Genomic DNA, 17,536 nt, shown 5'->3' with positions numbered 1-17,536 from the left:
ATCATCAGAGTTGTGGAATTGTAAAATACTAAACCTGAGTCTTCCTTCATTTGTACATTAAAACATCTACATTTGTACTTATTATAGATATAATTTCAAAAAAAATTCTTCTATATTTCAATAATTGTATACACCTTATTTATATTCTAAAGTTTTAAATTTAGCTTTTGTAATTCGTCATGGACAATTTCTTTATTATTTCTTCTGCACATTCTTTATACATATAAAATTCCATATATATATATATATATATATATATATATATATATATATATATATATATATATATATATATATATATATATATATATATATTGCTTTAGCCCATTTCATGAAAAAATCATATCAAACTAAGATTTGTCGTCTCAAATATTTAAAGCATTTCAGTTCTTTTGTTCATATCAATTCAAGTTCAAGTTCAATTTCAAAGTGATTTTGCAGGAGGCAAGGGACTTGTATAAATTATATAGGTGTGATTATGAAATTCCTTTGTATTTTTGTAAATGCAGATGCGGGCCTTAATTGGATCCTAATTGAGCTTTTCATTTGGGCCTTGTGAACGTCCAACCCTGGTCAAACTAGATCAAGGACAAACCACACAAACAAGAGTCCCACATCATGGAGAATAGGGTCCTTTTAGGCATTCTAGTATTTTACTCATCAAATGTAAAGTTTTTTTCTCATGAAGTTTCACCTTCTTTTATTTTCTCAACTATGAATTTGTATAATATCCCATACTTTTTTCATAAATATTAGTAAACTATAATTAAATCTTCAACAACTAAAAAGTCTAAAACAAATTATACAAAAACAAATTAAATAAAAAATAAATATGCTTCAGCTATTATAAACATAATTTCAACAACAATTAACAATCTAAAATATATTTTAAATGTTTCTTAAAATATTATTTTATAATAATAAATTTTATTATAAAGAGGTTTTAGAGTGATTAACTTTAAGTAAATATTCTCTGGAAAAAGTTACGGAGTGACGGGAAACAATTGCCCGAAATATTAGATTTGATAGTTTTATGAGCACTACACGAGCAATGATTACTTATTTATACGTATTTTAAAAAAATAAAATTAACTAATTTGTATACTAATAAAACATATTTCAGGCTATTTAGTTTTATTAATAATATTTGGAAAGGATTTTTTTTTCCTAAACTACTTGTCTTAAAGCTTAACATTTTACAATAAAAAACGTTTTTAGAATTTTACAAGAATATTTCTTACTAAATGAGAGATGAAATAACTGAACTATAAGCATGTCCATTTCATGTCCTTGAAAGTCTATCGTCCCAAAAATCAACATCTAAAAGATGTTCAATAATATAAATTTAATGTCCATAACCTTTATAAAGTTATTCAAATATATTACATTTAAATTAAAAAAATAGAAACAAGTTGTTTATAATATCTTAAAAAAGATGGGTATAACACATTAATATATATATATATATATATATATATATATATATATATATATATATATATATATATTATATTTTGAATATTAGAAGAATATCATATTGCGACTTTTTTAGAAGTTTCAGTATTATTGTCCACAATTTTAAAAGTAAGTAAAATATTTGTTTTAAACTTCTAAAGAAAAATGTTTCAATTTTTTTTACTACTAATAATATTTTATTAACTTAATTATAAAATTATATTTAAGAAAAATACCTCAAAATTGTCTTTTAGTAATAACATATTTCTATTAAATTAATAATAAAATTATGTTTAAGAAAAAAAAACTCTAATTTATTTACTACTAATATATTTTTATTAAATTAATTATATATATATATTCTTTAAAATAAAATTTAATTTAATTATTATCTGTGTTTATTAATTTTTATTTGTATTAAAAATGATATCAAATGAGTTAATTTTTTTTCAATAAATTATGATTTTGTTTAAGAAGATGAGAATGATTAATTACCTTTGTTATCTTATAATCAAGTTTTACTTTTATTTTCTTCTTTTATTTATGTGACTTTTCAGTTACCAGACTTCAAGTCATGACTCTCCTTGCTTTCTTTTATTATAGAGTTCTTTTTGTCATATTTTATTTTTTAAATTTCATTCTTTTTATCCTCGTTTCTAGTTGTTTTTTTTTTCTATTTGTGTTGCTATTGTTTTTATTCTATTTGTTGAATTTGTATTAGGATTAGAAATGTGTTTCTTTTGTCATGTTTTTTATTTTTGGTACTTTTTTTAATTTATGAGTTTTGAGAGTTTTTCTGCATAAATTTTAATGAGTTGAAATTTGTGTTTAGATTAAATTGTAGAACTATTAACTAGGGTAGCGTTTAGCCTTTTGGTGGATAATATAGTGGAAATCTCTGATGAAATAAGCCATGAAGAGGAATCAAAATTGGATAACAAGAAAGTTAAACGAAATTAATTACAACAATTTAATAAATAAGTTTGCATAAAAAATAGTTCAAAAAATATATTTTAAATAAAATGCTTCATTCTTAAGTTTTCTTTTAAGTCTTTCAAACCCTTGAACCACCTTTGAACATGTTCATTTAACTCACAAGACATATAAGGTACGGTAAACTAATATTATTTAAAGTTGACATAACACTTTAATTCACAATTTTTAAAAATATTATATCAATTTTATTACCATATAAATTATATAGTCAAATATACCTATGATTATGATTAAAATTATTAGTAATTGTATCATATATGTCTAAGTATCATTTGACAATGATAATATAAAACTTAATTCTAACCGAATACATGTCGGTCTACTAGGTTGACATATACCAACCCGCAACTACTCAGCTAGGACAAGGTCATACCAATTGCATTATTAGTCACATTAATCTACAAGTTAAACTAGAAGATCCACACTTAATTATGATAATTCAAGGTTAGTAAGTAACTAGACTATGTGACCTAGGCCCAGCCAAGTAAGGTCCCATGAATAGTAAGTATAGATAACACATTTTACGAGTTACATTAATGACATTTATTTTATTATTACATTGATTACCTTCTAACGCACTCAGCTGACTTGAGTGTTGGATTACTTCTACAAGCACAACTCATGTCTGACTAAGAAAGGACGAGTACCTTTGAAAAGGAGAACCTTGAAGTTGAAGGCTTGGAGCGTTTGAAGTGTTTTATTGAAATCTTCCTAGGATATAGTTGGCTCTATAAAAACAATTGACACCCGTTGTGAGACCAACTCATATTTTCTGAAGAGAAACATTGGTGTCTATAAGAAGCAGGATGACTGGAGCAAAAGAAGCAAGGCCTTCCTCGACCGACACAACCGTTGTCTTAGAAGCCCAAACAAAAATATAGTAGTAGTTTGTTGAGTTTAAGAAAAGGAATGTTGAAGAGATGGATGCCTTAAGGCAAGAGAACACTAGGTTGAAAATGAGAAGAGAGGTTAAAGTTAAGAGTTTTATACTTCACGTTAAAGATACTCGTCAAAGGTTAGAACATTGTTAGAGTTTAATAGATAAAACCTTACATCAAGAAATTAATAAGAAACTTGAAGTTTATGATGATGATATGATTATCCTTCAAACTTAGTCGAACAACATGTTATTAACTTGGTTGAAGTCTCTTAGAACAACATATCAAGACATTGAGACAAATTTGAATATGTAAACTTAAAGCATTAATCTATATGTAAATAAAAATGACAATAGGTTAGGTCAGGTATAGGGTAGTACACTACTTATATCCGACTTGCGAAAAACAAAATTCTTTGTTATCTATCCCATTACCTGTTGGGTGTATCCATGAAAAAATACCTGTGGATACTCCATGAATACCCATGGATACTCATGAATACTTATATATAATTTGAATGAGTTGTACCAAAATATAAATATAAAAGAATGAATTTTTCTGAAAATAAATTCAATTTTATAGGCTTAAATAAAAAATAGAAATCTATGAAATCAAATTTTAAACAATTTTTCAATAATTCTTTTTTTTACTAATCGTTTTATATTAATCATTTATTTTTTTTAAATACTAAAATAACATTCACTAATAATTTTTTCCAAAAAAAACAAAAAAAATAATTATAGTGGATAGTGATCATCTGCAAGTCAGATATCATAATACATATACTTATTTGTTCCACAAGTATCTATTAAAAATATCCATTTAATATCCGTAATAGATTTTAGTTACAAATATTTACAATTACATATTTCTTTTGCCATCAGCATATAAAGTCTTAAAAACCTTAAAAAGGATTTTGATATCACTAAATCAACTTACCTCTTTAATCTAAATGAGAATATCAAACAAATCATACAATTAATGAAAAGAATAAAGCACAAGTATTGAAAGGAGATAAAAAGAAGATGATTCATTCTCCATAATCAATCAAAACTTTTCTATCCTTCCCATTCATTCTTCAAAAACCAATATCGCAAAAAATATATATCTTCTTTTTAACAATTAATATAAGAGAAACCTATCAAAATAGTATAGAAAAATTACATTTTTAAAGTATTCATTATTAATTTATTCTACATTTATTATTATTTTTGTAAAAACTAACATATTAGAATACTTTTACAAACACATTCACCCCCTGTTTAAATGTATATAGAAAAATTCATCTTAATAGTATAAAGATTATCTTACCCATATGTAAGAACAACTAAATATTTCAAGAAAAATAATTTAAGTAATCATCTATAAAAATTTAGTGGATTGATATAATTATTAAAAGAAGATTGGTGTTAAAACTTAATAGATCAGGTCACAGTATAGTTAATATCCTGCAATGGCAAAACTAAATTTCTATATTAAATGCACATTCACTTTAAAATCCTTCTTCTTCCTCACATGTTTCCTTCTCTTTCTTCCTCCATCTTCTGCACTACCCCACTCCATTCAACACACAACACTAAATCAAGATCACAATCATCACCAACCAATCACTCACACTCTCTCTCTAGTACTTCTATTCCTTTCATCATCAACTAAACAAAAAAGAAAATTAAAAAAAAAATCAACCATGAATTTAAAAATAGATAAATTTAACGATTGAATATTTACCACATTTCCACCGTGTCATTCTTCTATGAAACCATGTGCATAAACTTTGCCACAAAAGGTAACGGAGAAGACTATGCAAACTGAGATTGACGCAGCACAAGATGCTTCAGCACAATAGGTATTCTTGGACTTGTTGGACCACTAAACAAATACCTACCTAATTGCTTACTATATATATATTACAACAATAATATTATTTCACAAAAACTTCGAGGAACCACAACCTGCATCATCAACTATACCAATTGGCACCAACTATGTCTGAAAATAAAATATCTTCATCAACATCTGGTACAAGGAGACATGCATTCTTACAACCTCAAATTTAGACATCTACGATGAAGGATGCTTTATGAACTACAGTGAATTAGGTAAACATTTCATTCCAGAACATGGTTATTTATTTGCACTTGACGTTTTTCTTTAATTACTATTTTTAAACAATTATATCCAAATAGTGAAATCCAATCTATAAATTGAGCAGGAAAATTGAGTTGTGAAATCCAATCTATAAATATATTTATTGTTCAATTTTGTTCATTCAAAATATGTATTTTTAAAATATTGAATTATTTGATTTTAAATAATACAGTCTATTTTTTAAAAACTTATCATAAAAAATCTTTAACAAAAAAAGTATGTTTTGACATTACAAATTTTAAAAGAAATCAAAATTTACAATCTAATTCAACCCAAGACCAATTTTTATTAGATTAGGTGAAGCCTAGAAGATGGGATGAGACAAAATGATACACATACGAACTCCACAACCATTTTAGAATAAACGTAAGTATTATAACTGGTTTTGCCCTAAAACAACGGTGACTGAATCTGAAGATAGATAGTAAACATAATTATAGATCAGTCCAATCAAAACAATATCAGCAAAGACAGTATTATAACTGGTTTTGCCCTAAAACAACGTGACTGAATCTGAAGATAGATAGTAAACATAGTTATAGATCAGTCCAATCAAAACAATATCAGCAAAGACAGTACCATGATGTTCTGGTCCTAAAATCAGGCTTAAATATGATCTAGTGAAGAGATATTTTATGGGTAAGAAGGGTCAGAACAATTCAACCACAGTAAAAGTAAACAAAAGCTCGTGCGTACATCGGCAGATAAACTGCTTCTTTGATACAAGTGGTGACCATCCCATCAAGGGATAATTCAGATAAAGCAATGCATTTTGGCTAAATAATAGGTTGGCTAAACTACTTATTTCATAAGCTCATTGCATGTTGAACTCCTACTTGAACAAAATAAAAAACAAAGGACTTTGTTTTGATGAACTTCATTATGAATCTTGTTGAAATAAGATTTTTGAGAAAAAAAACTTTTTAACAAATCATATATAGCCCTCTTCATGAGTAAAATAAACTCCATGTAAACTCTTCCGAATGGAGTAGCTTGGTACCTTATTCTATAGGAAAATTTAGTTCCTAGATGCAGCAGACTCTAGAAACGGCTCAATGCTTAAAAGAAATTCTTAAACCGCGAGTGACAGTAATCTGAAATAATCGTGAATCTACCAAAATTGTAAACGGTGAAAACTTCATAAATATAAGGCAACGCGAAAGCAAGAAGCACTTACATAGGTGTTGGAAAATTATTATCATATGAGGTACATGATAGAATAGTAATAAGTTGAAGATCTATAAAGAGTTTTTTATCAGTTCAAACGTCTGCGTCTTGGAGCACGAGAATCTCCACTATCCACGTCAGACAATCTTGAAGCATCATTCCTCCTCCTAGAAGAGGATGTTGACAAGGATACCATGGAATCAATCTCCACAGCAGTGTCCACTTGACTCTCTGAATTTATAACAGCGCCAATGCTTGAAAAAGAATCCCTGTCATCAACTGGAGGTGAAGGTTGTTCTTGGTTCCTAACAATTGCACTGCTACGGAAATAAGCCTCCAGTAACCTTTCAGCAGAAGTGAGTGCTGAAATAGTAGAAAGCGTTGCTCTGTGTGATTGTGTTCTTCGAAGCATATGAGATTGTTGCACCCTATTTCGGTTATCCCCTGCCTCAGCAGTATTATTAGTAGCATTATTCTGAGCAAAAGCCATCACATCCTCAGGGAGTGGTCCTAAATTCTGCTCTCTCCGAATCCCTCGAGCAGTCAAGAACCTACTTAGCAAGGAAGTAGTTCTCTCTGCAGTTTCACGGGCACCCTCCCCTTCATGTGGCTGAACAAAATCACGACTAAGATCAATTCTACTCCCGATACGCCGAATCATCTCTTCCACAGGGACTGTAAATGCATTTCTCTGAATGGTTTGTCTCAGACTCTCAACCCTCCTTGCTTGGGGCCTGGGAGGGATCTTAAGAGCAGAATCCTCCTCGTGACCTCGGACAGTGTTCCCTCGGCCATATATTGGGGTAACACCTTTGAGAGTGACCTCTCCCTTGCAAACTGGACACTCTCTCGCATCTGAATGCAGATGCAACCACCTATACAGGCAAGGCCAACAAAACAAATGGCCACAACAAGTCACAACAGGATCCCTAGAGAGGTCCAAACAGATGTTACAATCAAAAAAGTCCCCATCAGTGCCACTACCCTTTTCAACATCATCCTTCTTCTGCGAAGCCTCGTCCTCTGCAATACCATTCACATTCTCACACGCCTTCGGCACCTCCTCCACTCTCTCTTCGGCCGCCACACTGCCTTCTCCAGCCTGTAAGGCAGTTCCATTTCCAGAATTGACCAGAAACTGGTTCAATTCCATGGAGATATTGTGAGCCTCAGGAGGTATATGAAAATGCCGCGCAGCTTCAGGTGGGATGTGGACATGAAGTTCAGGATGCGGTAGCGGAACATGCCGCCATCGCCACCGTTGCCGTGCCCTAAACCTCACAGCTTCGCTGATTCTCTGAAGAGGCTCTCCTATCCAATCATCCAAGTTCACAGCTTCATTGCTTATGGGGCCAGTTTCAGGCTCTGGGCCCGGACCCAGATTCAAATCAAGGTTCATTGCATCGGAGGACTCTTCCTCCATCGCAGTTTCAATCTCCAAGCTGGAAAGATGCTTCCTTTATTGCAAATTTCAATTGCAGGGAAAGGGAAACAACAAAGAAAAGGAAAGCGAAAACTTTTCCACCAAAAACCTCGAGTCCAACACAAATCCAAGAAACCCAGGTAAGAGGGGAAGTAGGGTGTCGAAATTAACAATCAGAAGAGAAAATCCCCAATCTTGAGACGAAATTGGGTGCAAACCCTAGCTTCATCGCAAACATGAAGGACCCCAGATCCAATACAGAGGGTTGACCATGATTGTCAGGCGAACCCATGGTGAATTACTCGAATTAAACTCGAAATGAAGGGAAGCTGCGTTTAAGTGTTGCAGATTAGGGTTACGCAACTACAAGTTTACGAAAAAGAGACGGATGATTTTTTTGATACATGTAATAGAAAAGGAAAAAAAAACAGATTGAAGGAAGAAAAGAGGGAAAATGGAAGAAGAGAGAAGAAGAAGAATTGAAAAGAAGATAGAAGACCTTGGAGGTAAGAGACGGTAGAATTAGGGTTGGATCATTGTGTTGTCGTCGGTTCGGTGCGGTGCGGTGCTTGCGGTTGGATCTAGTGAGAGAGAGAAATGGGGTTTAGAGGAAAGAGAAAATGGTTAGTGAGGAAGAAGAAGGTAGAAGAAGAACAACCTCACCTTCACCTGGTATGGTACGTATGTTGTTGTGTTTGTGGTGGTGATGAACGGTGTGATGAGGTAGAGGACGAGTGGGTTCTGTGATATTCCTACGCCGCTCGCTGCACCAAAGCGCTATCAGAGCCGTTCTTGCGATGAATCACAATGAAACAATTATCCGTCTCTCTTAGCTTAATTACCATTATTATCTCATTAAAAAAGATAGATTTTTTTTAAAATATCTCATTATGTCTCAACTATATTAAACTCGGACCATTGTAACAAAAATAAAATCTCTCTAACCTTTAAGGAAACTGTATTTCTAAATTTCAACATGAAATAATTAATTATTTTAAGTACTTATATAACATAAATCATCTCATGCTAAGTGACTATTGACTATTAAAAGTATAATAATAAATTGTTTTATCATGCTAATTAAATCTTGGCTTAATACCTTTGATGATCTCTATTTTCGTTAAGTGTGTTCGATTTGGTTCCAGTTTTTTTTCTGTTTAATGTTGTCCTAAAGAATGTAATTTTTGTTCAATTTAGTCCTTTTTGCAGACGACATTTAAATCGTTAACAACCAATTATCCAGCTGTGCATATCAGTGCTGACCTGCCTTGATTGAAACATGACGCAACCAATGAGAGACTACCACGTGACAATCCCTTCCCCACCCAAAAAATTAGGGTTTCTGAATGTAAGGAGGAAAGACTTCCTTACGCCTACGCCGCTGTGAAAGGAAAATTGAATGAGTTTCGAAATGCAGGAGCGTCACGATGTGAATCTGGCTCGTGGTTGCTTGTCTGCGATTTGGTCACTTGTAGGTTTGAAGAGCAGCTTCACGATGGCTGGAGAAGATGAAGATTGATGGAGAATGGTGCTTTTGCGGCAACGATTCTGCTCCAATTGGCTTTTTCGTTCTTTGTATTTCCCTTTGCAGGTTGAAGACTTAACGGAGAAGATGAGCTCGCGCATGGCTCGCTGTCTCGTTGCAGAAGTCATGGTTGTCGTGAGAAGATGATGATGGCGATTCACGGTGGAGGAAGGGAAAGATGGTCATGGTGGTGTTTTTGGGTGGTTGCTGGATGGAGAAGATGAACAGCGATGGTGGTGGCGCGACCATCTGGTTAGGGTTTCAAAATGTTTGATGATGAAGGTGCGAAGATGGTGGCTGACCGGGAGCGTGGCGGCAACGGTTAGGGTTAGGGGGAAATTAGGGTTTCTGGAGGTAGGAGATGATGATGACGTGTCAAGGGTGATGTGTCACTTATTGCACGGCTGGACAGTTGGTTGTTAACGATTTAAACGCCATCTGCAAAAAGGACTAAATTGAAAAAAAATTACATTCTTTAGGACAACATTGAATAGAAAAAAAATTGGGACCAAATCGAACACACTTGACGAAAATAGGGACCATGAGGGGTATTGAGCCTTAAATCGGGTTTTTATTTTATGAAACTTTTTTATTTTATACTAAATTTATGATTTAACAAATTTTTTAAAAATAAAAGTAATTATCATTTTTATAATTTTTTTTAAAAAAAGTAAAAGTTTGACATCAAAGAAAGAAAATTATTTTAGAATTTTCACATTTTAAGAAAAAGATATTTATGCTCGTAAGGTGAGAAACACACGATAGAAATTTAACATTATTTAAAAGACTTTCTTGTTTGGTGAGTGATTATTCTTATTTGGTATGAAAGTCGTTTTTTTAGTTGATGAAAAGATGAAATCTAAACGTGGAGAGTAGTTTTTTTAGAAACAAAACTAGAGACCATTTTATAGAGTCGCTGCTAGAGAAGGAAATCCAAGATGACTTCTCACTTCAATTTTTTTGTTCACTTTGTCACTTTTCGTGTTCAAAATATGGAGGAGTAACTAACTCCTTTTTCATTCTGGGTGAATGTAATGAATCCCATTTTTATGTGATTTTCCTTGGCAATAGAAACACGTTATATGACTTGTATTTTTCTTGCTTCGTGTTGCATGGTTGATTATTTATGATTTTTGTTGTATCTAAACAATGAAAAATGTTTTTCGAACTTGATTTCAAGATTCCACAACTTAGACATGTGATCATTCTAAACACTTAACATTCATGCAAATCTTGTGTAAATAAAACTAAAGGATTAATATTTGTGCATCAACTTAGAATAATTGCATTGAGTTGAGTTCATGAAATCTAATCTCAATACATCTGTATCCTGATCAAATACTATTGTTTCGGTGGAATTGATCCAAGGGTCGGTCGTTCTTCTTTGCTCTGTTCCCTTTCGATCGTCCAATCTTTTCTGAGAACGCAATCCACTCCGACAGATGGTTGACCTATAGAAGACACTCTGACGCTCAAGTCAGATATGTTTCATAAAGATGTCTACATTTTATTAGGATAGAAAAAGATGATTGTACCTGACATCAGTTGTATTATTTATAGAGTTTGTGACAGTCAAGTCCATTGATTAGTTATCAATATATTTTTAGGGAATCAAACCCAATAATCAATAATTAATATCGTATATTTGTAAAGCGTAACGTAATCTGACCTATTAATACTTGATAATTGCCCATAAATGACCATTAACTCCGATCGGTATATTTCATACTATAAATTTAATTTGGTAGCTTTGAATCATATAAATTTAGAATTATAACACCTCTTCAAATTTTGTATATCAATATATGAGTTTGTAGTCCAAACTAAAAGAATTCACACAAACTAAACATACAATTCTCTTAAGAAATGATACTTGAAATTTCCATCTTAGTACTTGTAAGATTTGATATGTTTATTAATAAGTTACAAAAGAACTAGTCATGTCCTAGTATGTAGGTTGGACCTTAACAAATCATGGCGATGCTCCACGTTTGTTGGGGTCATTAAGCCAACTACATGTTTTTCTCTACCCATGAGGCTCTCACAACTTAATACATCATGCACTTTTAAGACTTATAGCCAATGAAAAACCCTTTAGTACATTACTATTTAAACCAAATTTCACACTTAGTAATCATAAATCAATCATAAGCTTTTATCATCCTTTTAATGCATGAGCCTTCAAATAGTTATTAACTTGATTGATACCTAGGACCAACATCAAATTCAATCATAATAAAAATGACATATCCATTCCTTTATAGCCACACACTCGAGCCTATTGTGTCCTAACAATGATATCTCACATCAACTTGATGTTCAATCTAAGTTCACCTAAGCCTATAGTGCCCATGAGACATTGTCTCACATCACATCGATGTTTGATCTAGGATCACCATCCAACTCCCTCTTTTTCATTATTTTTAGAATTAATATTAACTTTCACTAGTACAAAAAAAGTGTACAACGTCGAATATTTTGAGCCTTTCACGTCGAATTCGAGAATGACGTCATATCGGAAGACGTTAAATTGTATCAATAAACGACGTTAATCAATATTTTTACTTTTTTTAATTAATTATGATCCTTTACGAGACCTGAAAAGCAGAAAAGCAACAAATTTCAGTTTTTGGAATTTTGTAAAGCATGAACTATGAACGTGTAATATAGTATCAACAACAAACAATAATGACAAATAATAAACAAGTTCAATCAAACAACAACAACAACAAACAAGGTCAACCAAACAACACCAACAAACAAGTTCAACAAAATATAACAACAAACAAGGTCAACAAATAAGTTCTTCAAAACGAAAACGAAAACGAAAACTAACATTGGTTCATCGGAATAAAGTGTTGCCACAAGTGAGAGAGAAAGCAGAATGTGCCTATGAAGGACAATAACACGAAAATAATCGGTCAAAACAAACAAAAATCATACTTATAGTAGTAAATTAATATGCATTTGTATCAAATGAAAGAAAGATTACATGTGATAGTCGTCAAACTTCGTTCGAGAAAAGTTTGAGCAGAGAAGAGGGTCTCGCGCGCTAAGATAAAGTGAATGAATTTTCAATCTCCCGCTCAATTTTTTATTGAATTCATTAACCTTTTGACGTCTAATGCTGATGCATTCGACGTTTTATATCCTTTTACGTCGAATTACAATTATAAACGACATTTAATAATTGCATTTATTTACAAAAATGCCACCGATCATTTTTAAAGTTAGTTATTGAGTGATTCAACGTTGAACGCGTGATGTTATACGCTGTTTTTGCACTAGTGTTTAAGCATACAACATTCACCACAACCTTTTAGGTATTCAATCCTATAGTTTTAAACAAACAATTCAAGAAAGTTAATACATCATTTACATAAGGATTTCTTATTTAGTATATCTTAACGACATGAAGAATAAGTGGTAAAATTTTATAATCTATGTCTTCACATTATCATATATATATATAATACGCTTATGTTGGATTTTTTTAGCTTTTTATGTCAAGTAATACTCTAATGTGGATGCATGTGATGTAAATTTACATCAGACAAAAACTCTGACGTAAAAACTTCATATTTACGTTGAACTTAGATGTAAGTGGCATAAATAAATGCATAAAAGTAAGGGGGAAAGTTCAAAATTTGTGTCGAACCATGCATTGTACAATATACAATTTGGACATTTTTTTAAAATACATTTGGTTTTGGCTTCAAACCAAAATGTGAAATACAAAAAGTAAATAAATTCAATACATTGCTTAATTATGTTTAACTAAACTTGTGTTAAGATGATTTATCCTTTTTACCAGATGATATGGCGATTACACACACTGTTAAGAGTTCTATAACATTTGATGTTTTTTTTGTATACGTTAAACACTCTTGTGATATCATATGTTCTCATCTTATTTGATAGTGTTTGCATGTTTAACTTGTTGGGTACAAACAAAGTCTCACATAAGATAAAATAAGAGATGAACATGAGTTTATATACAGATAAGATACCTCCATTGATAAGAGGCCTTTTGGAGTGGTACCAAAAGCAAATCCGTGAGGGCTTGGCCCAAAGCAGACAAAATCTTACTAGTGTGGAGATCTATGTGTATATGTGTGTGTGTTGAACCTCCCTACAAATGGCATCAGAGCCCAAGGTTCAGGTCTGGTGACCAGACTCAAACGAGTACATGAGAATCGCTGTCAATACCCCGGTGTAGGTTCGGCATACTCAAACCAATTACCACTAGCAAACATATTAATGATGAGGAACGCTTTTTTGTGCTATGCTAATAATACTTTACTTGCTCCGCTATTCCAAAAGCAAATTCGTGAGGGCTTGACCCAAAGAGGACAATATCTTAGCAGTGTGGAGATCTATGTGTGTGTTGAACCTCCCTATGATTCATTTCTTTAAATGTTTTTTTGTTCAACATTATTTGGATATAAAATCTTTATCTTTAGTGTTTAGTTAAGAGTTTGCTAGACGTTTTCACATGTTTGACACAGTTTGTTAAACATTGTCTGTTAAACAATATATATGTATTGGAAAATGATATTTTCATAGAGCGTTATATAAATATTTATTTCATTCAATATATATTTTGTTCAATGTTGTTTTTAGCAAGTACAATCTTTAAACGTTTAACTAAATAAACAATTAATATTTTATTAAATATTGTATGTTAAACTTCAAAATATGAGTTACTAGATAGTGTGATCTCTCTGATGATCTTATCTTAATATTACACTTCCATATTACTAAAATAATTAAAATTCATAGAAAAATGATCAAATAGTTTTAATGTACACATCAAATCAATGTTGAGAATAATTTCAAAATGTGAGTTTAAGTCTCACATTAATAGAAATAAGAAAGTTAAACACTATATTAGAAAAGAAAAAAAAATCAATATAGTGAAGTCTTGAATTAAAGTATCAAAATAAACTATCAAAATTGTTTCGTCTTGGTGATAAACTTTCACAAACAACAAAAAGACGTCAATATAACACAAATAAAGGTCGTCACTTATAGAGGTTGGATTAAAGTCACACACAACAACATAATAATTTAGCTAATCAATACTTTCTGAAGAGATTCTAGAGTTTTTATAAAATTTATTTATACATAGGTGAGTTTCTAATATATTATAATATCATTGAAAATAAAAATCTCATTCTTTAAAGTGATTATTGTTAAATTTAAACTTACCTCTTCTAATTTCATTACTGTTGTGTGTCCGAAACTAACACATGTCGTTAGAAAATTTATCATTAATTTCCAAAAAAAAAATTAATTTGATTTCAATTTTTACTTAATCCTAATATCAAATAATTTTTGTGTAAAATAATAACCTTATTTAAGTGTCTAATGGTTATTAAAATTAAATTAAAACTTCCCTAATAATTGCAACTTTCAAATCAGGCAACAACAAAAACCTTAGTTATATAAAATATTAATTGCATAAATATTATCTCAACATGATTCCAATTTATTCTTAATCTTACCTATTTTCTTTCATACAAAAGTTATATTTTAGCCATAACTCTTCCTTTACAAACTAAAATTTATTCATTTTAAGTTTTACCTTAAAAAAAAAGAAAACTACAAAATATCAAAACTCACAATTAAATCCAGAAAAGAAATTGTTCAAAGTTCCAATTGTCATGTATATTAATAGGATATCGTATTTGTAATAAAAAAAAAATGCTATCTTCTATGTAACATTTTACAAATAACTGTTAGTTAATATTCTACTAGTCATCTTCTAGAAATTTTTGTAAAAATAGAATGTATTCATAAATTAAATTATTTATGACTAAACCTACAAAAGATATTCTTTTAATTATTCCACTTATCATTTTCTCCTTGTTTAAAATAAGTTAAAGGAGAATGCTCCTTCAAATCTAGTACTACCGTAAACATGGATTAGAATTTGAAAAAAAAAATTAGTGATCAAAAACCACAAAATTTCAAAATATATAACTAATTCTAGAAAAAAATATTTTCAATTGATTTGAGTTGTTATATACTTACACTACAATGAAGTTTGAGGAAAAAAATCTATGAACTTCCAAAAATAAAAACACGAACTAAACCCTAAGTTAGTGAAGTTAGATAATTTTTGAGCTAATAATCCATTTACTTCTTTTAATAGTTTTGTTAGTTTTTAAAGTTCCTTGAAATTCTTCCAATATATATGAGCTCCAAGTATTATTCCCTGTAAGAATACTTTCAATTTTCATTCAAGGTCACACCCATATAAGTCCAGTTAGATTTTTCTTTTTTAAAAAAATGTTATGCTATAGGAATAAAACAAGCACAAAAAAGTAGAAAAGTACATCCTTATAGTGCGCATTTATATTTTCTTAACGTATTTCATTATATTAAGTTTTGAACGAAAGTACATTATATTATATTATTTTATTTTTAGATCAAATAATATTAGGAAACAAATAGGAAAGAATTGGAAAAAAAAAGTAGAAATGATAAAGTTTTTATTTATATGACCAAATTATAGAAATATTATCAAAATTCTCATTTTACAAGTTAATTTAGTGCAATTGAATAAGGAAATAAATAAGGATAACTGAATAAAATTATTATTTTTTATTCCTGCATTAAGTATATCATATAATTAACAAATCCTTTTTCTTCTATAGATCTAAATATTATCTCCTTTACATTGTAACATCAACAAATCTTATCCATAAAATAAGACGGTAAGGTGAGTTTTATATTAAAATAAAAGGCATATGATAATTATTATTTTCATAGTTTTTTTATTATATTTAATTTTTATCTTTAATTTTTAATTTTTTTATTATCATTTTAAATAATTAAGGGGTTTTTTATTTTGGAAAAAATAATTATTTTAATTTTATTTGTGAAATATTGTATAGATAAGTGGATATATCAGAATATAAAATTGAACAATATATTAATGATTATTGGTTATAATGTATTCCAGTTCAAATTTTCAAGTCCGAATAACTTTATCTCACTCAATGACACTTTATCTCACCCAATTACCTGTACATTATAAATGTCTTTAAATAAAACTTGTCAAAGATTAAAATAAGAATATTTTAAGAAAAAGGAACTAACCCTAAAGGAGAAACTATAAGGACACGTTATGAAGACGGGAGATACTCATATTTATTATTTTCATCATCTATCTTTTTTTCAGAGTTGGACGTAATGCATTGTATTCTTTGTGATTTATGTTATTTAATATATTTCTTTTTCATTCTTTTATGTTTTATTATGTTTTTAATTGTATGATTATTAACTGTTTATCATATAATATTTGATTATTGAAAAATATTTTAGAAACTGACTAAATAGAAAAATTAATGGATTTTGCATATAGATATAAATTTTGATAAACTAGTCATTATAAATATCTAAATTTAATGTAAACTTTTAATAAAAGCATTTAAGGAATTAGATTTTTATTAATAAAGCTTAAACTTATTAACAAGACATTATAGGACTTATTAGCTTATTAGCTTACGGTATAAATGTAAAGTAAAAATTAGAAATATATTATTTAGTATTTTCATATTAAATTGGAATATGAAACCAAAACCAGGTGTCTCTATTATTTCACTTCATAAATTTAATTTTAATTAATTTCTAAAATTTATAATTATCTTATTAAAATTCAATATTTTTCATTACTTTAACGTTTATAGTGTTAATAAGTATATAATATACCGTTATTATCGTTTTATTTTTTTTTCTTCTACACTCTGTCAATGGTTACTAGCTTTTCGACATTTTATCTTTATTCCAACATCATCGGAAGAACTATTTAGGCCATTCCACATTTCTCTGCTTTCAACTACAAAATAGATACTACTAGCTGTAGTTTCGAAATAGGTACCATCGAGCTACTTAATTTGTAAAGTTGACTTGTGACCATGAGAAAAAGGAAAGAAA

General features: G+C 30.0%; 1 protein-coding gene across 6 annotated transcripts; it reads right to left on the bottom strand.

Annotated features, from left to right (window-relative positions):
* Nucleotides 1-6,583: 6,583 nt before the first annotated feature.
* Nucleotides 6,584-8,897, bottom strand: LOC108329485 (uncharacterized). 6 transcript variants are annotated; one of them, XM_052872213.1, is made up of 3 exons: nucleotides 8,731-8,897; nucleotides 8,567-8,648; nucleotides 6,584-8,430 (listed from the first exon to the last, which is right to left on the bottom strand). In XM_052872213.1, exon 3 carries the CDS (start codon nucleotides 8,065-8,067, stop codon nucleotides 6,733-6,735), a length of 1,335 nt encoding a protein of 444 aa, XP_052728173.1. In that variant the 5' UTR covers nucleotides 8,068-8,430; nucleotides 8,567-8,648; nucleotides 8,731-8,897; the 3' UTR covers nucleotides 6,584-6,732. The 6 variants fall into 6 exon arrangements, with proteins under 6 accessions (XP_052728173.1, XP_052728174.1, XP_052728175.1 ...); XM_052872214.1 differs by having other exon boundaries at nucleotides 6,584-8,396; XM_052872215.1 differs by having other exon boundaries at nucleotides 8,737-8,897.
* Between the last annotated feature and the right edge of the window lie 8,639 nt (nucleotides 8,898-17,536).

Source organism: Vigna angularis, chromosome 2 (assembly GCF_016808095.1).
Source record: "Vigna angularis cultivar LongXiaoDou No.4 chromosome 2, ASM1680809v1, whole genome shotgun sequence".
NCBI lineage: Eukaryota > Viridiplantae > Streptophyta > Magnoliopsida > Fabales > Fabaceae > Vigna > Vigna angularis.
Note: the sequence above shows the minus strand (reverse complement) of the source record. Positions and strands in the feature narration are given on the sequence as shown.